Here is a 21,767-nt window from a genome sequence, read left to right as displayed (position 1 = left end):
GAGAGTGGGCCACTTTTAAGCCCTCAGTTACAATTGTAATCACCTTCTCCCAGCTATTAACATTCATTTTGTAGTCTTAGGTAAACTTCCTTTGTGTTGTAAGAGAAATTGAAGACTGCAGGGCAGATTTTAACACCATCTAGCCCTGTCACATTGGATAAATGTAAAAGCTTTGCCATATTTTGAAGTTATTTTAAATTGACTTAATGGACCAAATATAAAACAGATTCATTTTGGAAGGCTAAGAATATGGTGGTTTGATAAGAGCAACTGTAGCATATTCCTTTTGAAAATGTAATATATGGTTCTTCTTACACAGCTTAATGGAAAAAAAAAATCTCTTGCCCCAAAACCACACTGTAATAGCCATAATGTAATTAAGTGTGAAATTAGAACTTTCTAGGCAATACAAATATCACAACAACTACAAGTAAGTAGACTGCTTGAAGGATTGAATGGGGGAAGAGAGAGAAGGATGAGATGATCAATTTTATTTTTTAAATTAATTAGAAGTTATTTAATAATAATCATTACATAATTTAAAAAGCACATTAAAAATTGTGTTTTACACCTCAATTGCAAAATTTAAAGCTGATGATTTAGAAATCATCTAATCCAGGGGTTCTTGAGCTTCTTTGTGTGTCTTATACCACTTTGGCATGGGGACCCTTTAGTCTAGGGAAGCAGATGGATCCAATCTCAGAATGATTTTAGATGTACAAAATAAAATACATAGCTTCTTAGAGCAATACAAAAGTTAATGAAAATTATGATATATTTTTCCCTATCCTAGTTCCCATACCTTTTGAGGATTCATGGACTCCAGATGAAGAACCCTAGATTCTAGTGACCCAAAGGGTTCTTAATATATATAAATTTGTTTATTAAAATACATTTCTTAACTACATTTCAAAATAATTATTTTCCTTTGTAATCCTGCATTTTATTTTATGCCTTTAGAAACTTCCCCCCCCCCCCCCCCCGAAGGTATCCACGTGCTGCCAAACATAGCCATGATGCAGAGAAAGGTTAAGAACTCTAATCTGATCCCTTCACTTCATCTAGTCTAATTCCCCTCTCAGAAAATCAAGGCACAGAGAGGTTAATTGATTTTCCCAGGATCACACAGGGAGTAGGGAACAAAGCCAACAAAATCCAATGCTCTTTTCTTCCAACTCAGGAGTAGACATTTCAAGTATTGTTCCTAGTTCAAAGATGAAGAAACTGGGATTTCAAAATATCTTACCTAAAGTTAGTTAAGTGGCAGAGGCAGGATTCGTCGAGGTTTGAGCTCTCTCTCTTAACTCTGCAATTTTTAAGAGTGTAAAATAGTTTCATAATAGTTCATTATTATTTTTTCTTTTATATTTTGAATTTTTATATTTTACTAATTTATTTTACATTTATATGTTTCATTTTATATTATTTTTGTGACTAAAAGACTTTAAAGGAGAAAAATTTCCTTTTCCCTTTTATAGCATAAATTTTTCTTTTCAATAATATAGCAACAAATCATCTTCTAATCAGAAACTTATTCTAAAATCCTAAAAACCTGCAGGGGGCAGTAAAGACAGGCTGAGATGTACATTTGACTTCTGAAATAGGACTCAGGATCTTGCTCCAGTCCTTTCTGTTAAAGGGGGATTGGTACAGAAATTGTTAGTGGTAGTTTCTTGAAAATAGATGGAAATCCTCTGAAGCAAGAAATCACCCCCTTTAAATGTGCCAGCTGAGATTGTCTCAGACTGTTTCTTCCTTTTCTCATTAATTTGGAAGCACAGAGATTGCCAGGGGTTCTTTGCAGTTAGAATGCAGCTTCCATCTCGACTCAGGTCCCTTATAGGATATAAATTCTTTTAAATGCTTTTTGACTTCTGTTTTCTTTCCTGTGCATTCTTTAGTGGTTACCATTAAGGGAGACTCAGAAGGGTATTTTGGAGCAATGAACCATCTCTAAACGGAAATCGCCAGATAGAGTGTTGATGCTAACAGGCTGCTTAACATTTAAAAGAAGTGCGAACACTTTATTTACATTTAAATTAAAATGGAAACTTATTTATGTGTTATGTTTCTGAAAGGTGTGGGGTGCTTCTGCTGGGGCCTATTGTTTATTCATTCTGTAAATCCTTTGAAATGTGTTAAAATGCTTCCCCCTCATTATAAAAAAAAAAAAAAAAAAGAAAAAAAAAAAACCCTGCCACCCCTGGATTAGGACTTTGATGTCACCAATCCTGCTTCAAAGGGTTCTTTCAGTGCTATTAATCACAGTTTAGCCTCTGAAGACACAGCCAGAGAAAACATTTGGACATCTTGTGCTAGACTTGCTAAAACTTTGAAATCTTCAGTGTCTCGCACATGCAAAATTCACAGCAGTGCCTTTCAGTGACAACTTTATTTTAAAACTATTGTCTTGAGCAACCTTTATTTTCCTGAACAATTGCATGATGTGGCATCCCTTAGATGGAGCTTACAAACAAAGAGATATACTTCAAGTCAGTCAGTGCAGAGGGCAGTGATTTCCTAAGAGGCTGGTAAATCTTGCAAGAGGGTCTCCTTGCAAACTGGAGAGGTAAAAGCCACAAGGATTAGGAAGATCTGGGAGTTAAAAGTTCAAAGGGGAAATTGTCTTATCATTTTTTTCTCAACTTTCATTAGCTTTTGGGCCAAGGATACCCTTTGCAGCACAGCTTAGAATTGAGGGATTTCATGGTATTAACTCTCTTCCTACTCTTTTTTGAGGGGTTAGGGGTTTGGTACAAAATGGAGGAGGTCACAGAAAAGTAATCACACTTGCTGTGGGACATTTGTCCTTTTGTAAGAACTATGAAATGTTATGCTATATTTCTTTTCCGTGTCCCTGTCCTGTCAACAACCTGAGAGCAGTGACAATTTTTCGGGTTTACCCCTCATTGCCACAACTATATTTTGTTCTCTCTCCATTCTTGTGCACTTGTCTCTTATAATGAACGAGCATGCTGATGAACCTCTATCTGTGTCCTCATTTTATTTTCCAGTAATGGAAAACGAGATATTCTCTGCTTTTCATTCAACTCATGTTCTTTGTCTTTCTCAATAGGTAACTTGGCTCAGACAAGAGCAAGAGTGACAGCAGCATCTAGGTCTTTGCCTCCTCAACTCAGTGCTGGGAGAGTCAAGGTTAGTAATAATCCATCCCTCACCTACCGCACCCATAGAACCCAAGATAAAGGGAGCTTCAGATGTATCAGGTTCATTGAATCCATCTCCAAGCCAAATGTTGCACATGATTCTCGAGAGAAGAGAGGATTGTAATATAGGGAGCCTGGTGAAGAGGTGTGAAAACATTCAAAGAATGTCAAGGAATTTAGTTGTGAAATGTGAGTTTTCTGTCACAGTGCTGGAGTAATCCTTCTGTCTGGAAGGGTTACTTCCAGATAAATAATAATTGTTCTTTCCGAAGTGTTTAGTGCCCATCTGTGAGAAGATGAAAGTATTTCCCCTTGAGTTAGGAAAGTCAACAGTAGACATTTTTCCTGGAATGGAAGCCAAACTTTATTGAAAATACTCCTGCCCACAGGAAGTTTGGTTTTGCACACATATATTGTATCTAGGTTATACTGTAGCACATTTGATATGTATGGTATTGCCTGTCATCTGGGGGAGGGGGTGGATGGAGGGAGGGGAAAATTTGGAAAAATGAATACAAGGGACAATGTTGTAAAAAAAAAAAATTACTCATGCATATGTACTGTCAAGAAGGATTGTAAGTATAAATTAATTTAAAAAAAAAACAGAAAAGAAAAGAAAAAAAAAAAGAAAAAGAAAATACTCCTGCCCAATCTAAGGACATCTTATTCTTCACATATTATTTCAGTAATATATCATTATCAGCATATTGATAAAATGGCAATGACTTTACAGTGTATTTTAGCTTAAGAAGGAAATCAATTGAAAGACCTTAATTGGAATATTGGAGAATATAGAATTAATTATTTTAATAATGGCAAGTTTCTTCTCTCAGGCACAATGTCTATCTTTCTGATGTACATGTTCTTCTTATGTTGTATGAATTTGGATTGTTTTAACTTCATGATCTCTAAAGAATCAGAACGACCTAAAAGTCAATGGAGAAAAGTCAATGGTGATAGATAAGAATGCACAATATTTCCAATGATGAGCTTTGGTAAACTCAGAGAAGGAGAAATCATTGAGATAAACCAGAAGATATGAAGAGTGAAGTGAAAATTCAGTAGTATTTCTTACCTTGGCTAAACAAAAAAAAAAAAAAAAGAAAGAAAAATTAATCCTCTTTCCATCTGTCCCTCTATGCCCACTTCAGGTAACACAGGATAAAGTTGAGCAGAAATACATAGGAAATCATTGATAAAAATGTATTTTCATATGCCATATCACAGAAAGAATTTTTTTAAAAACAGGGCTTAGATGGGGGCAGCTAGGTGGCGCAGTGGATAGAGCACCAGCCCTAAATTCAGGAGGATCTGAGTTCAAATTTGGTCTCAGACACTTAACACTTCCTAGCTGTGTGACCCTGAGCAAGTCACTTAACCCCAGCCTCCAAAAAACAAACAACAACAACAGCAACAAAAAAAACCCAAAAAACAGGGCTTAGATAATTTAGGGAAACGGTAAGGTTGAGAAGGTCAATTTTGGAGTCACGAAGACGAGGTCAAGTTCTGCCTTTCACATGTACTGAGAATAATTCATTTAAGGTTTTTGTCTCAGTCGGCTGATTAGAGGCAGTGGGTGGGAGATTTCATACTGATGATATTACATATCTGGGCTTTCCCTACGACCCTCCCAAAAAGATAACTTGATAATAGTAAAAACCCTAGAGGAAAAATTTTATCAAGCAGTTAATGAATGTTTTGACATTAAGGCTATAAAATATTTATCTTTTATTTGGACTAGGAAATCCCAATGAGAAGGATAGAAAAGCCTAAATCCTTTTTGGGACCTTTTATGTTTTACTTTTCTCCTTGGGCAAATTTATTCATTTATTTCATTTGTTTGTTTGCTTGCTTTCCATTTAAGAGGCTACTAGGGTTAAGTGACTTGCCCAGAGTCATACAACTAGTAAGTGTCTGAGGTCAAATTTAAACTCCAGACTCACCTGCCCCAAGAGCAAATTTATTTTTCAGGAAAGAAAACTTTTAAATAATATCATGCTTTCAGGAATTGGCCAAAATGCATAGAAAAAGCATTCATAGTCACAAAATGACCAGCCTTTCTGTAAAATTTAGAATTACAAATGAACATAGAAACTTAATATAACCTTCTCATGTTACAGATGAGGAAATCAGAGATATTAGTGATTTGCTTAATGTCACCCATGTAATAAATGACAGAGTCAAGAGTCCCTAGTTTTTTGACTCTGCATCCAGTATTCTTCCAACTAACATTTCCTTTCTCTTTTTTTCTGAAACTAGAGAAGTGAAATCCACAAAAAATGAGGCTTATTTACTTGCCATGTCTGTATCTATAATACAATTTCTGAAGGCCCAACTGACCAATTTTCAGGCTAATAAGTCAGGTCTGTAAGTGTATCTGACATACTTTGTTTCCTGGGCAAAAATCATGTTTGTTCAGTTCCAGACTGAGTGGAACTTTAATCTCAGTTTAATGATAGAATGGAAGAATTGGGAGGGATCTTAGAGGTCATTTAGTTTAAACCCCTAAGTTTATGGATAAGGAAACTAAGGTCCACCAAGATTAAGTGATTTGTTCAGTACCGCACATAAGCAGGACAAGAATTCACATCTCTTCACTCCAAGTCTAAGGCTCTTTCCTTTATTCTCTGCTGCCTTAGGGTTGGAAACTGGCTTAACTCAATGTTTTAGTTTTCTAAACTTCCTGGCATTGGATATTTGGAAATTATAGCTGTCCCAATTTGGATTGTGAGTTAGATAGAGAGTGGGTAGCCCTCACAGGACATTTAAGGCAAAATCTGAATGGTCAGTTTCTGGATAAGTTAATAAAAGGATGCTTTTTTATGGAATGGGTTGGACTAGAAAGTTTTTGTGATCCCTTCCAACTCTTAAAATTCAGATTTCATAGAAAATAATATCTCTGTAAATTCATGTGGCTGAGTAGATATCACGGCTTTATTTCATGGATCCCAATTTTCCAGCTGATTAAATCAGAGACCTCTATTCTACCTCACAATAAAACTTTCTTTTTTTCCACACACACATTTTATATATATATATATATATATATATATATATATATATATATATATATATATATTTCAATATGTATTTCTCAATTACATGTAAATTTTTTTTTAAATTTTGAGTTCCAAATTATTTTTCCTCCCAAACTCCTCCCACCCCTCAGGAAAGCAAGCAATATGAAGTTATGTAAAACACGTTTCCATATTAGCCATGTTGCAAAAAGAAAACACGTGCAAAAAAGGAAAAAGCAATATAAAAAGTAAAAATTGTATGCTTTAATCTGCACTCAAGAGTACATCAATTATTTTTCTGGAGATGAATATCATTTTTCATAATGAGTCTTTTGTAATTGTCTTGGGTCATTGACTTAGTCAAAGAAGCTAAATCTTTCACAGTTATTGTCCTTAAAATAATTCTCATACTCTATACATATTCTCCTACTTCTGCTCACATCACATTTCATTAGTTCATATATGTCTTGCCAGATTTTTCTGCTCATCATTTCTTATAGCATAATAGCATTCCAATCCAATCATATATCACAACTTGTTCCTCAGTTGATGAGCATCCCCTCAATTTCCAGGTTTTTAACACCACAAAATAGAGTTGCTATAATTTTTGGGGGGTACAAATTAAAAAAAAAAACTTTTTGGAATACAGACCTAGTGCTGGAATTGCTGGGTCAAAGTGTGTATGAAGTCTTGTAGGCCTTTGAGCACAGTTTCAAATTGTTCTCTAAAATGGTGAGGGTAATTCTTCACAACTCTGCCAACCATCCATTCACAAGAAAACTTTTATGATTATTGAGTGAGCTTTGTCCTATTTTTCCCCCACTGACCTAACATGAATATAAAATCCTTTGGAAAATCTTTGAGAGAAGGATAATGGAAGATTATGACTAGTATTCCTTCATAATGAGAAACAGAAGAGGGGAAAAATAAGTTTGAAATTTGAAAAGAAACCTTAGAAAGCAAAGTTGTTACAAGGAATTTTAAGGACAAAACTGGAAGGAAAATAATAAACAGATAAAAATGGAAAAACTCTACCAGGATTTTTTTTTTTTATAACAAAGTATTTTTCCTATCTTGAGGACCAAGGAGCCACCCCCTTAGAATTCTACAAGTGCTGCCAGAAAAAGTGAAAATGAAACTGAAGAAAAAAATAGGAAAAATAATTGTAATGGATTAGGTAGACAAGGAAGAGATCGGTGATGGAAGCAACACAATTTTGAGAGCACTGCAAGATCAATTCTCTAGATACGTGATAAAGATAAGGATGCCAAAGGTGTGAGAATATATTAAATTTTATTATTATTCCTTCCCAGGAAAACTGAATGGATGATTTATGAAATGGGGCAGGTATAACTAGTTCTTTGGGTAGGTGTTGGGAAAACTCATGATGGCAACAGGAAGTGGGGCTGCAATCATATTTTAATAAAGCATGGAGGATATAGAGATAAGTGGCAAAAGAGATACAGAGATAAATGCTAAGGGAATAGTATGGGATAAAGAAAGGCAAGTAGGATGGGGAGGGGGAATGACAGAGAATATGACACACATAATCATGGATTATAATTAGGAGCACTAGGCAGCATGGACCCATTATGGAGATGAAAGAATGTTTAGGAGTAGGAGTTTGAGGTCTCATTTATTTTTAGAAATTTGGGAAGAAACAATAATTGTTATCTATGCCAGTTTGAGGTTAATTCATTAACATATCCAAATTATGTCAAAATTGTCAGTAAAACATCAAAATTAACATATCTACATCTCAAAATTTTCAACACCTTTTGGTGTTCTGTTGGTCTTACTGCAGAGGTCTGAGACTTGTCTGAGATTTACATATCATAGGACCAAAGGCTTTTGACAGCAGCGCCTAAATGGCTTCTGGTGATTCAGCACATGTTACTAGGATGTGAATTTTGGTTAATATATGATACAATTTGTAAATTATGCTCCTTTGATCTTTGGGATGATTTGTATGTGACTTCCAGGTTCTTATTTCCTGAGATTGTGCTTTTATGTTGGCTATTTAAAAACGGACTTATTATGCTGTATAGAAAGGGGTAAGGGGAATCAGAAGGACAAAAACAAGATACAATTTTAACACTTTTAACACAGCAATTTAGAGAATATAAATAACTATCAAATAATGAGCCTAATTTCTCATCAATACACTTTATGAAAATAATCTACATGTGTATTAATGGCTTCCCTGATGAGGACATTAGGAAGGGACCAGGCAGTCATTTGAAAATGATATTCCGCAGTAGACCATCTTTTTTACTATAACACAATCAACTAAAATATGTTGAGAATATGTGATGCTACTAGGTTTACTTTTCATTGATTACAATTTTTTGATTCATTAGAGCAAATATCTACCAAGATATCCATGCATATATCAAATTTAAGACAAAATATTTTGAAAACTATCACAGTAGAATTAATTTTATTTGATGACTCTATGATCATTAATATTGAGTGAAGTATTAAAAAAGAAGAGAGATGCTCACCCAACCTATTTGCCACTGCAATGAAGGAGATGTAGCACAGATTAGAAATTAAGGAGAGATTCTCAGTTGATTTTCTAGTATGCAAATAACACTGTGCTAATTACACCAAGCCCAAGAACATTGACAAACCTCCTAAATAAAATTCATAATCACATAAAAGATTTCAGTCCAACTATCCACAAAGGAAAACAAAATTAGTAGATGGATGAAGAATGCTTATAATGTGTAATAGGGCTTCTTAAACTTTTTCTACTTGCAATACCTTTTTGCCTAAGAAATTTTTACAAGACCTTTCTGAAACATTGCTATGACTTTCCATTTCATAGGTATATAAAATAGGTATGCAAATCAAGCATTTATTGATAATATATATGTATATATCACTGATCATATAATATAATTTTACAACCCCCACATTATTATTGTGTCACAATCCACAGTTTTACTCAAAGTATAGTCCAAGGAGAATTCTCAAGACTTTATGAGGAATTCTCTAAGGCCAAAATTGTTTTCATAAAAATATTGAGAAATTATTTGCCTATTAAAATATTATTCCCTTTTCCAACTACATATCTATGTGAAGTTGGATTCTCTTTATATTCTTCAATCACAACAATATATTGCAACAGACTGAGTACAGAAGTAGATATGAGAATCCAGATGTTTTCTATTATGCCAGATATTAAAAAGATTTGAAAAAATACACAAAATAATTCTACTGCCTCACTTAATTATTTTATTTTGGAAAATAGTTATCTCTCACAGAAATATGCTATTTATGTAAACATACAGTATCCTTATTTGGTCTAGATAGAGCATTTCATCAGCATAGAGAATTTCATATCAATGTGAATCACCTATGTAAAGTCTTATAGAGCTGACAAAGATACCAAGTTCCATGCTTTGTTCATAGGTACATGGTTACCATGTTTCAGAGGTGAAATTTGAGGATATATTCATGATTCTATCCATTAATCTACAGTATAAGAACTATGAATATTAGTGGGCAAGAAAATTGATGTCTTGATATCATCTTTTGATGCACACTGGGATAAAAGTATTAGGAAAAAAAGGTGCAGAACCTGAATACTGTGAGTATCTCCCCAGAAATTTGACTTTGGAAGTCAAAGAACTGGCATCTATAGAGTTGTATTGATTCTGCACACCTGCCTCTCTTTAAGGAATGGACCTGAAATCCTTAAGATATTGGTTAGCCCGTAATATCACAAACATAGAAATGGAAGGGATGATAAATTGATGATTTTACATATATTGAAATTGGGTCCAAAGATATCAAACTGTCTTAACTGAAGTCTCACAGAAAATGTCAGATAATGCTTTATCTAGAATTCTGCTTTGAAAGTGAATTGTTTGCATTGGTCTTTTGGTGTTTTAAGGACCACTTTCAGTATGGAGGAAATTGACCTTGAAGGTTGTCAATAATTTTGTTTCAAATTCATTGAGAATCTTCTGAAGATGTAATGGCAGAAAAGATTTATGGGAAACAAGTTAGAAGCAGAATCATAGAATTTCAATCTGTCAGTAAATACTTATGATTATGCTTACTTCGTGTCAGGTACTATGCTAAACATTGGGCATACAAAGAGGCAAAAGACACTTCTTTCTCTCAAGGACCTTACCATCTAATAGGAAGGTCATTTACAGAAGTCTTCCAGGGGCAATTAGATGGTGAAGTGGATAGAGCACCAGCCCTGAAGTCAGGAGGACCTGAGTTCAAATCTGACCTCAGATGCAATTAACATTTCCTAGCTATGTGACCCTGGGTAAATCAGTTAACCCTAATTACCTCAGCAAAAAATAAAATAAAGAAGTTTTCTAGTTTAAATTGTGCTTGAATAAGCTTCTACTCCATGGTATGTCAGACATATCTCTAGAGGAGAGATTGGTGGGAGCTTCTTAGATTTTTTTACCTCAAAATGAAATTTGGTTATCTGAAACATCTGCCTCTCTGAAATTTTCATATAAATTGCTCCTAACTGTCCTCTAGAGTATAGTCTATGAAGTCTAATCCTTTTCCCTCCAAGTAACTCTTCAAATATTTGAAGGCAATGATCATACCACTCCTACGTCTTCTGTCCTCCAGGCTAAACAGTTTCTTCAATTGGGTCTCATTGTAGCATGTTCTCAGGATCTTCTCTAGTCTGTTCAATCTTTTCTTTTCTAGCTAAGCCTTCCTAAAATGTGGCATGTAAAACTAGACAATAATTATGGGCTGATCATAATAGAAAACAAGATTATAATCTCATTATTTCTTGCTAATATACCTCTCTTAATGATGCCTGAGATAGCTTTTACTTTGTTGGCTACCATGATTCACTAACACATAGAACTTGTAGTCCATTAAAACCCTCAGATCTTTTTCCCAATTACAATGATTCTATATTAATATAAATACTTCCTTAAATGAGGTGCTGATTTAAATTCATAAAAGTAATAGACAATATTATTATAGAGCTTTAACTTCTGCAAAACACTTTACCTACATTCATTTGATCTTCAGAACAAGCCTTGTGAAGTAGGTACTATTATCATCACATTTTTAGATGACTAAATTGAGGGAGAGGTTAAATGAGTTGCCCAGGAATATACATCGAGGGAACAGTGGAGACAATGTGAACTCAAGTTTTTTGGATTCCAAGAACTGCACTCTAGGCACTTTTCTACCTAGGAACTCATCTCTACTTTTATAGAACCATAGAATCAAATTTTTAATCAAATTACCTAAAACTAATTCCCCTACAGCCTATGCATAGAATCCTTCCTTAGTCATTTAATTGAATGACTGGAGGGGGCCATGAATGAATGAATGTCCCCTGTAAACTGCTGAGCAGAAGCCTAAATATCTCCCTATTACGGGCATTCCTATCCTGTAAGGGTTTGTTTCTACCCTAAGCTAGATCAAAATGAAAGAGTTTGATTGAGCCAATCCATCAGCATGCACTAGAACATTAGCAGGGATGAATTAATCAGATAACTGGGTATCACCTAGCCCAGAGTAGCATTCTTAAGGAAATAAATCTAAGCTAGGAAATTTTATTGTCAGAAATAAGGAACTGTGAGGATCTTAGAAGACCCCCAGCTTAATAAACAGAGATTCCACAAGGCAATCTCAAACCCTCAGTCACCCTATTTAAGTAAGATCCTCAGTAAGAGTCTGGCCTGCTGGAAATTTGAATATCAGTTAGATAATTCTCTAGGAGTCTCCCCTCCCCTCCCCGACTCCCACCATAAGTCAGTACCAGGTCTCCAGGTTCTTGCTCCTTCCTCCCTCCCTCTTCTCAATGCCTGGTCCTCTTCTACCTGGATGAAAACTCTATTTAAACAAACAATCAAACAAACAAAAAATATCATCAGGGTTTTGGTGCCCTTTTCCATTAGGGCTCCAGTGGATCTGAGATGTTTCCACTGTCCCCAACTGCCTAACTTTAGTGTAAAAATACTTTTATTTTTCCCTATCATATGTGCTCTGGGCTTCCTCATACTGAACTTTGGTGTCCTGGATCTTCCTAAATCTGTAATAAAAGAAAAAAGTTAGGGGGCAACTAGGTGGCAGTGGATAGACCACCAATCCTGAAGTCAGGAAGATCTGAGAACTTAACACTTATTTAACAGACACTTAATACTTCCTAACTATGTAACCCTAGGCAAGTCACTTAACCCCCAATTGCTTCAGCAACAAACAAACAAACAAACAAAAAACAACAAAAAAGAAAAAAGTTAGAAGAGTGAGATCCCTGGCAACATCTTCTAAATAGACCTCAAGATCTTTTCCTGTAAACTTTTTGAACTGCCCCTGTCCAAAATATCTCTGAATTTTCAGAGAGTGCTGGGATTCTGTCTGTTCAAATAGAGGTACTGTGGAGGTGAGGAGAAATGGGTACACAGAGAGAAACCTCTGGTGTTGACTCAATCAGTAACCTGCTTGTGGAAAGAGTTTGATGTTATGCTAGATGAAGATTGTCTGCTTATGTGTCATTCCTTTATCTGTGTTTCTTCCCTCTCACCCCATTGACAAGAGTAAAACAAAATTGAATGTTACAGTCTTGCTTCAGCTGTATATTAATGCAATCAAAGCCTTAATTGGCCATTAGGCAACAGGCTACTTATGAGAAATGTTAGGGAAAGTTTTTGTGGATTGTTTTACTCTCAACACTCAGTGAGTTCCACATCTGTCTGAGAATATCTCAATGCTATTCCCAAATAGCATCCTAGGACTTAGACTTGGAAAGGGTCTTCAAGATGATGGTCTAGTCCAATTCCTTCATTGTATAGACCTTACCATGGAATTAGATGGCTTTGAAAGGGAAAAAAAAAATACAATTTGTATTAGTATGTCAGCTAGCAATATACCTAGAGGGCATCCTAAGATTTTATTCAAACCTGATTTAGAGTAAAAGTAGGCTTTTCTTCAAATCAATATGGTAAGTCTTCTGTGTAATTATCTACTTTTCCCATGTAACTTTTGAAAATTTGTTTCTGTTTTGATTCCCGTTACTATATATCAAATCTTCTTAAACTGGGTCACAACCCCATAGGGCATCATGTAACTGAATATAGTTTTTGTAAAATTATTATATAGTATCATTAAATTTTTGGTTTGTATATTTATTTTATATACCTCTATACCTGGGGTCATGTAAAAATTTCTCTGATAAGAAGGATCACAAAGAGAAACAGTTTAAGAAGCTCTGCTATCTATGAATTGTTTTCTTGGTTTTTTTGTTTTGTTTTGTTTTTGTTTTTGTTTTGTAATCTAATGTCATTTAAGCTTTACTTTTCTTCTTTGGCTCTTGCATGCAGTCTCCTAAATACCTTCTCAAGGTAAGATTTGTACCTTAATTTGAATTGAGAAAGGTTGGGGAAAAAAGCTCACCTCATCTCAAGTCGTTGTCTATAGTGTGGTCCATTGAGTATATTACATGTGCTGACAATGGTAATATTTATTTCAAGTTCATAGTTCATACTAATGCCACCTGTTCAAAGCAGATAGTAAACTGCCACAGACTAAGTTAATGCTAAGATGCTTTGTGAAAACAAGGTTGTTTTTTGTATTTCTTGGGTTTGAAGTTGGAATTGTTTTATTTGCCTGAGTTGCAATATAGCAACACAATCTGCTTGCAATTGATAGCTATAATTATTTTCATTCACAATTTCCTTTTACAGAAGAAAGCTCCTGGGCAACTGTGGGTAGGAGGGATAGATCATTTAAATAATTTTTAGTCTACTCATGCCCTTTGAGAAATTTTATTCTCCATTTTCAGATTGGAGAGAGCATTTCTAAAATGCAAGTTAGCCATTAGAGAGGTGTGATAATTACAAAGGAGATTGATCATTTTCCCAGAATCCTCTAGGTCTGCACATTGTGCTTTTTTTTCTGTGGACAGAGAAAGGAATAGCAGAATCCCTCTGTGTCTGGAAATCTTTCCTTATGATTTAGCATCACGGTATATATTCTGATTAGTGATATTTTAAACCTTCATGTTTCACTAGGCATCTCAGTGATTGGAACACAGGAAAATATGTAGTGAACTCAGAAATTATTTTACATTTGAAAACACTTAACAGAAGTGAGGACAGCACAATAAATGAATAAATGAAAAGGAATTTGTTAAGCTTTTACTATGTACTTAACACACACAGTGCTAAACACTAAAGATACCAAGACGAATGAGATAGTCCCTATGCATAAGGAGTTCCCAGTACTTTTAGGAGAAGACTATACATAAAAGGGATTTAGAGGTCAAAAGTGGGAGAGGGGAGAACATGGGGGTACAAATGCAGCCAAATGATTTCATTGTTCATCCTTTGTTCTAGAAGAAAAACCATGACATCAGGAGAGTGAGGGCTGTGCAAAAGTTCCCTGCTTCACTTTCTCATCCAGAGTCATCTGAGTTCAGTGGCAAGATACAGATCAGGACAACCAGAGATGGCCCTGACACAGTGGGAGAACTTGGTCTTTTTATACTAAGAGCTTTCCCAGGTCTTAGTTTAAAACAAAACTGAGGCAACTGTCCATTCAGTGATTAAAGATAGGTTAGAAATGAAGTAAAGAATGGCTCTTTTACCTAGTCAAAAAGCAACAAACAATAACAAAAGCCAGTCAATCTGGGATTTTCCAAGCTATGAAGTTGATTCTTGGGGATAGCCTGAAAATACATAATCACTCAGGGAACTTGTCAAGATAAATTCAAACTTTATAACCAAGAGAAGAAATCTGTGGACCAGTGGGAGTAGCAGACCAGAAGGCAGACAGCATGGCTTGGGGAAGATTAAGATGTAATATCAGTACAGCTGTTTGCTCTGTTTCCTCCCTAACTGTACCTACTAGGATGCCAATGACAGAGACCACTCCAATGGCTGATTGTGAAGCCTTTCAGTTCTAGAAAAACCCATAGATTCATCCAGTATCTATTTTCTCATCACTTTCTTCTGGTCCTGTGTTTCTAGGTGGATACTCTAGAAGTGATGCGGCATCCGGAAGAGACTACTAACATGAAGAGACAAACTGTAGCTTCTTACTTTCGGGTATGATGCCTTCCATAATGATAATGATTAAAGCAAGTCCTTGATTTATGTTTTGTTAGGCATTTCAGAACACAGGAAAATATATAGTTAACTCAGAAATTATTTTACATTTGAAAACACTTAACAGAAGTGAGGACAATATAATAAATGAGAGAATGAAAATGCATTTGTTAAGCATTTACTATGTGTTAGACATAGTGCTAAACACTAGAGAAACCAAAACAAGTGGGTGAGACAGTCCTTGTGCATAAGGAGTTTCTAGTACTTTTAGGAGAAGACTACAATTAAGGGATCTAGAGGTCAAAAGTGAGAGAAGGGAAAAATAGGGGGGTACAAATGCAGCCGTGTTTATGTAGATATATGTTTCTACAATAGTGCTCTATACTGTTAATAGAATGTAACTAAATATGCCAAGAATCAAGCTACCTTTGACTATGAGGCCACTAAACAGCCATTTCTCTTATATCCTAAGTTATGCAAAGTAAGTGACAAAGTTAATATAATTTCTAAATGTTCCTAAATTATAAACAGAGCTCAATTTAAGTCCTGAGAAAATATGATTCAAGATTAGATTTATCCTCCAAGATCCTATTAGGCACTAATTAATTCTTCCTATGGCTTGCCATAGTTCCTGAATTTTCAGGATTTTGGCTAAAATGTTTGGCCCAAACTCCTCTCCCAAAAAGATCCCTATTGAAAGCATATGTGTTGCATGAAAGGCATAGCCCATTAACATTTATTAACATATTATCACAGAGTAGATTATGAAATTAGCTGTCATGCTAACTTCCAGATAGATACTGAGGCAATGATATTTAGAAAAGGATTTTTAATTGGAGGATGGGATCAGGGAAGAGATCAAGAGCACTGAGTATTACCTGAGAAGGCAGGTTTAGGTATAGCGTCATACTAAGTGGTCAGATATAAGTAACCTAGCTCTAGCTTAGATGACACTGAATGTCTTAAGGAAAAGGATGAAGAAGGCACAGAAGATAAACTTGTCACTTTGTCTACACCTGGCCTAGTTCTCAGAATTTTTATTCAGAAAGAGTTTGTAAGGGTATTTTTACAATCATTTATCCTGAGCATAAACTTGCAAGTTAGATAGAAGCTAAATGTTACTTTGTAAATGATTTTTTCTAAAGTAAGAGTTTTTATGGAGGAGGAGAAGAAGATGGAGGTACAAGCTTATGACTTCATCTGTGAAGGGAACTCAAGTATGAAACTTCTCTCTGTAACAATCTATCTTTGTCTATATACATAGATACAAATATAAATAATATATAACATACTTTCAGAGAGTTGCATAGGCTTCTGAGCCAGCTAGTATATGTCAGAGAGGGGCAAGACTTAAATCTAAGAATTCTTGTCTCAGAGGCTAGTTCTTTATTCCTTATTTTGTGGTGCCTTTTATACAGATAAAAATATTAAAAAAAATGAAATTGAGTTTCTTACCCAAAATCACAGGAGTAGAACTTTTGGTTTCCATTCTAATAAGCTAGTCATAAGTAAGGAATGAATGAATGAAAAAGCATTTACCAAGTTCTTACTAATACTGTGTTAAAGAAGAAAGTAAGGTCCTCTGTTCTAATAAGAAAAGACATCATACTGGATGATTTCCAAAAGATCTAGGGTATTCCCATATCATTGTAATTAGGCCCTTTAAGTTAGTTGATTGAATTAGGCTGGACTACCTAACCCCTATGTTCTCAAACAAGTACATTAATAGTCTTTTATTCTCTCAAGACCCCTGATGGGGACTTTAAATGTGTTTTTCTTAATTTTCAAAAAGAATAGTTGTGTTTGGTTTTCTGGTTGTTGTTTTAATTAATTAATTAATTAATTAATTATTATTTTTTATTTGGTGCTTATTTAATACTGTCCCTTTAATTTGACTGTGACCAATTTTCTTATTGTGAAATTCTGGAGAACCCCTCAATCTTTGTTGTTAAAATAAAAATCAAATAGTGACATAAATACAGATTATGCATAGATAATGTTTGCTTTCCTAAAAAAATATGCTAATTTGTCTCTTTGAAGAACTTTGTAATCTATTGTGTGACATGGGAAATAATAGTGTGAGCACATAAAAGAAGGCACTGTGCTGTATGAGAAAAAAAAATAACTCAAAAGAAATATGAAGTGTGCAAATTTAAGAGAGATTTCCACTCCACATATTTAAATGGACTCTTTATGTCCAACCTGTGGTAGGACCTTCTGAGCTTACATTGGTCTGATCAACCACGGCTGGACACATTATGCTTTGATTCCATTAAAGTGATGTCATTCTGAGAATGAAGGACAACCAACCAACTAATTTAAAAGTTTAATAAAGATATAAAGGAAGATATTAAAAATACCTTTCATAGTCTAGAATAGCTAAGGCTTTGATAAAAGCAAAACAATTTTTCAGTCCTGTCTGACTCTGCCGGTTTTCTTGGAAGAGATACTGTCGTTTCTTTCTCCAGCTATTTTACAAATGGAGATACTTAGGCAAATAAGATTAAGTAACTTAAAGGTCTTACAGGTAGTAAGTGTCTGATGCCAGATTTGAATTCACAAAGATTAATCTTCCTGATACCAGACCTGGTGCATTGTATATTGTGCCACTTAGCTACCTCACAATTAAATGCCATGATTTTTCTGAGCAGTAAGTACCTTTATTTCTGGCTAATGATCAAAATCATGATTTTATAAATTGTGTATATTCCTATATTCCCTAGTTATTCCATAATGTCTTTTTAAATCCCCCAAAATGGAATCCAACAATAAATATTCAGAGTCATAAGTCATTATGATATCATAGATTGAGATCTTGAGGAGATTTAAGATTCAGAAAGAAAGCCTAAGCTTTGTCTACATGAAAGCACTAAGTGAATTTTTTGGCTATGAATTCTATTTGGCAAATATTTTCACAACCACAAATTTTTTTTCCAGATAGAGTGGATTTTTCTACCTTCTGAAAGTGTTATATACTCTGATGCTGCTTTTTTTCCTCTGTATAAGATTCAGTTTATCATCATTATGTTAATCATTACTACTCTTAACAAATAGCTACTCTCATATTATGATCTAGTCAAACTACTTAGATTATAACATTATTTTTTTTTTCAAAAAGCTTGTCCAATCTCCTATCTTAACCACCCTCTCCTGAAATTACTTTAGGAATAGGAAGCTCACTGGTAGGGAATGGAGCCCAGAACCTGAATCTGGTCTCACATACTTCCCCTGGGCAAGTCACTTAATGTTTCTGCTTCAATTTCTTCAAATATAAAATAAGAATAGTAATGGCAAGTGCCTCTCAGGGTTATAATGAGGATCAAATGAGATATTTTTTGCAAACTACTTTGCAAATCTTAAACAATTATGTAAAGGATAGCTATAATTACAACTCATATTTACTTATCTGTGTACATGTTGCTCCCAGCCTGAATAAAATGTATTTTAAGGGCAGAGTGATTTCTTTTTTTTTTTTTTTTTTTTTAGTTGTAGCCCCAGGACCAAGTACAATGCTTAGAGGAGAATAACAAGCCTTTTAATCTACTCCCTTAACCCCTATTAAAATGGATATCTTATTCAATCAATAATTATTTATTGGGCATTTATGGTGTATGTTACTATGTGGAATTCAAAAACAAATGAGACATCATTTCTCCTTTCTAAGATCGGGGTTCTTAATCTTTATGCCCTTTTCACAGACTCCTTTGGCATTCCAGTGAAGTCTGGATCTCTTCTCAGAACAATGTTATCAAATACATAAAACAGAACAGGTGATTTCATAAAGGAAATTAATTTTGGTGAAATATTATTATCAATTTAAAAATTAATGGATTTGATGTGAAGGACCCCTACTCTAGGAGCTTATTACCCTAAAGTTAAGATGTAAACATAGGAAGCATATAAATAATCACAAAAGACAAGAAAACAATATTGTGAACTTAGTTGCCAGATGAGTAATAGAAATACTAAATGCCAAGAATTAAGGAGAAGATGAAATCACTTTTGATTCAATTGGTCTGGATACGCATCATAAAGGAAGTGAAATTAGCTGGGACTTAAAAGACAGGTAGAATTTGTGAAAGGAAAAAAAGAGAAGGCACTTGAGTCAATGAAGTGAGGAGAAGGGAAAATATTTCCAGGGAATAAGATAGGTGAAAAATGCTTCTCATTGATCCTTCCTATACTGATTTCCCCCAACCTTCTGCTAGACCAATTTTATCCCTGAACAAACCTTATCAGGAGGTGTCAGAGTGTGCCTAAATTTCTTCCAGACAACTGATTTCTGAGGATGAGATCCTCCCCACCCACCTGCACTGTATTCCTAGTTTATCTTCAGTTTCTTTCCTTGAAGTTTCTGCTCCATGATTGTCAAATGGTTCTCTGATAATATTGCTGGCTACTTCCCCTTAATATACTGTCATTATCCAGAATCTATATAGTATAGGCAACTTAGGTAAGGCTGGAACAAAGTAATTGCAAATAGCTAACAACTGGTGAAAGTTCAAATATATGGCCAATAGAGTCTCACATTACTTTTTGGACTATGTTACAAGATATTCCTCATTATTTAATATCTAATTTGACACAATTCCCATTATTTGTAATATTCCTTCTCTCTCTCTCTCTCTCTCTCTCTCTGTGTGTGTGTGTGTGTGTGTGTGTGTGTGTGTGTGTGTGTGTGTGAGAGAGAGAGAGAGAGAGAGAGAGAGAGAGAGAGAGAGAGAGAGAGAGAGAGAGAGAGAGAGAGAGATGGAGAGATGAGAGGACATTTATTTATTTTTTTTTTAATTTTTAATTTTTTTTTATTATATATATATATATTTTATAATATTATCCCTTGTATTCATTTTTCCAATTTACCCCCCCTCCCTCTATTCCCTCCCCCCGACGACAGGCAATACCATACATTTTACATGTGTTACAATATAGTCTAGGTACAATACATGTGTGCGAATATCATTTTCTTGTTGCACAATAAACATTAGAATCCGAAGGTACGTGCAACCTGGGCAGACAGATATTAGTGCTAACAATTTTCATTCCCCTCCCAGTGTTTCTTCTCTGGGTGCAGCTACCTCTGTCCATCATTGATCAACTGGAAGTGAGTTGGATCTTCTTTATGTTGAAGATTTCCACTTCCATCAGAATACATCCTCATACAGTATTGTTGTTGAAGTGTACAGTGATCTTCTGGTTCTGCTCATTTCACTCAGCATCAGTTGATTTAAGTCTCTCCAGGCCTGATGAGAGGACATTTATTAAGCACTTTTGTGTAACAAATACAAGCAAAAAAGACACTGTCTATCTTTAAAGAACTTACATTTTAATGGGAAGTAGAAGAAACAATTCATAAAGGAAAACTATAAAAATCAGGAGAACGGTTTCAAGGAAAGGGCAAGGTGAGTGGTAAATAGGTAGGCCTAGAGAATAATTTTTTAAAAAATATGGACAGAATGTTGCCAATTGGGAGAATAGTGCTCAGAGTGAAGAGTTTCTCTCCAGTGGAAAAGAAGTTGAAATGTGAGATGGATAGAGAAGACTGAAGAGTGAATGAGTTCTACTTACTTCAGGAGTCTGCATTTAAAAAAAAAAAAGCCTTTTCTCTATTATAGCTTCTTTAATAGGATTCTGACTTTTAGTTATGTTTTCTTTCTATTTTCAGCATCTGCTATTTTTGTCCCTTAGCAAACATTCACCTTATGCTTTCAATGAGGTTTTTAAATAGTTTTTAGATTTCCCATGAATTATAGACTTTTTCAATTTTACCTTTTAGTTTTTCCTTGATGCCTGAATTTTGCTAATTTCCTTTCTAAAATTAAATATCTACATAATGAATTTCCTTTAATTTTTCTCTCTCCCACTTGGATGATGAATTTAATTATGTTGTGATCATTATTATGTATTAGTCCGCCCACTAAAAAGAGTCATATTTCATAGAATAACATCTCCACCTTGCAAACTTTGAAAAAATTAAAGCTTTTAAAATTATAATATATGTTCATGGCATTCATGGGTTTTGCTAGTGGGAAAATATATGCAGTGAATAGTTAATTTTAGAAAAGATATCATGAAGAGTGGTCAAAATTTCTCTCTCTGAAATCTACTGACCAATAATCTCTTTGAACTAATTTTGCCCATCATAGCCATTTGGGCTTGTTCTGCTTTGGTCTTACTTGAATTAACTTGTAAGATTATTTATTACTTTAAATAGTCATTGTTTGAATTATCTAAGTACCTGAGCATCTAAAGCCTATACTAAAGTACCTAAGTATCTAATTTAGGCTACTTTGAATCAGTTGAAATGGATTTGTAGTGGTTTAGACTGATTTTTAACCAGATTAAACTAATTTAGACTTGTTTGAACCAATTTAGACTGGTTCAATCTACATTAAATCTATTTAGACAGAATTACAAAGCTTATTGGAACTTTAGTAGCTAAAAATTGCATTGTCTTTTGGAACATCTCCAACAAGTAAGTCAGGAAATGTTGGTATTTTGAAAATGCCATGTGAAATGGAAGGGGAAGAATGTTG

At 34.6% G+C, this 21,767-nt stretch overlaps 1 protein-coding gene across 1 annotated transcript in view; it reads left to right on the top strand.

The window, feature by feature from the left end:
• Positions 1–21,767, top strand: part of MYO3B (myosin IIIB) — a 679,546-nt gene that overhangs the window by 390,538 nt on the left and 267,241 nt on the right. The window contains exons 23-25 of the mRNA XM_074302208.1: positions 3,077–3,156; positions 13,510–13,530; positions 15,157–15,234. Of these exons, the coding sequence (XP_074158309.1) occupies positions 3,077–3,156; positions 13,510–13,530; positions 15,157–15,234 (179 nt within the window). The remainder of the gene's footprint in view (positions 1–3,076; positions 3,157–13,509; positions 13,531–15,156; positions 15,235–21,767) is intronic.

The sequence above is a fragment of the Sminthopsis crassicaudata genome, chromosome 3, assembly GCF_048593235.1.
Source record: "Sminthopsis crassicaudata isolate SCR6 chromosome 3, ASM4859323v1, whole genome shotgun sequence".
Lineage (NCBI taxonomy): Eukaryota > Metazoa > Chordata > Mammalia > Dasyuromorphia > Dasyuridae > Sminthopsis > Sminthopsis crassicaudata.
The sequence above is the reverse complement of the archived record's forward strand: the minus strand, read 5'-3'. Positions and strand labels throughout refer to the sequence as shown.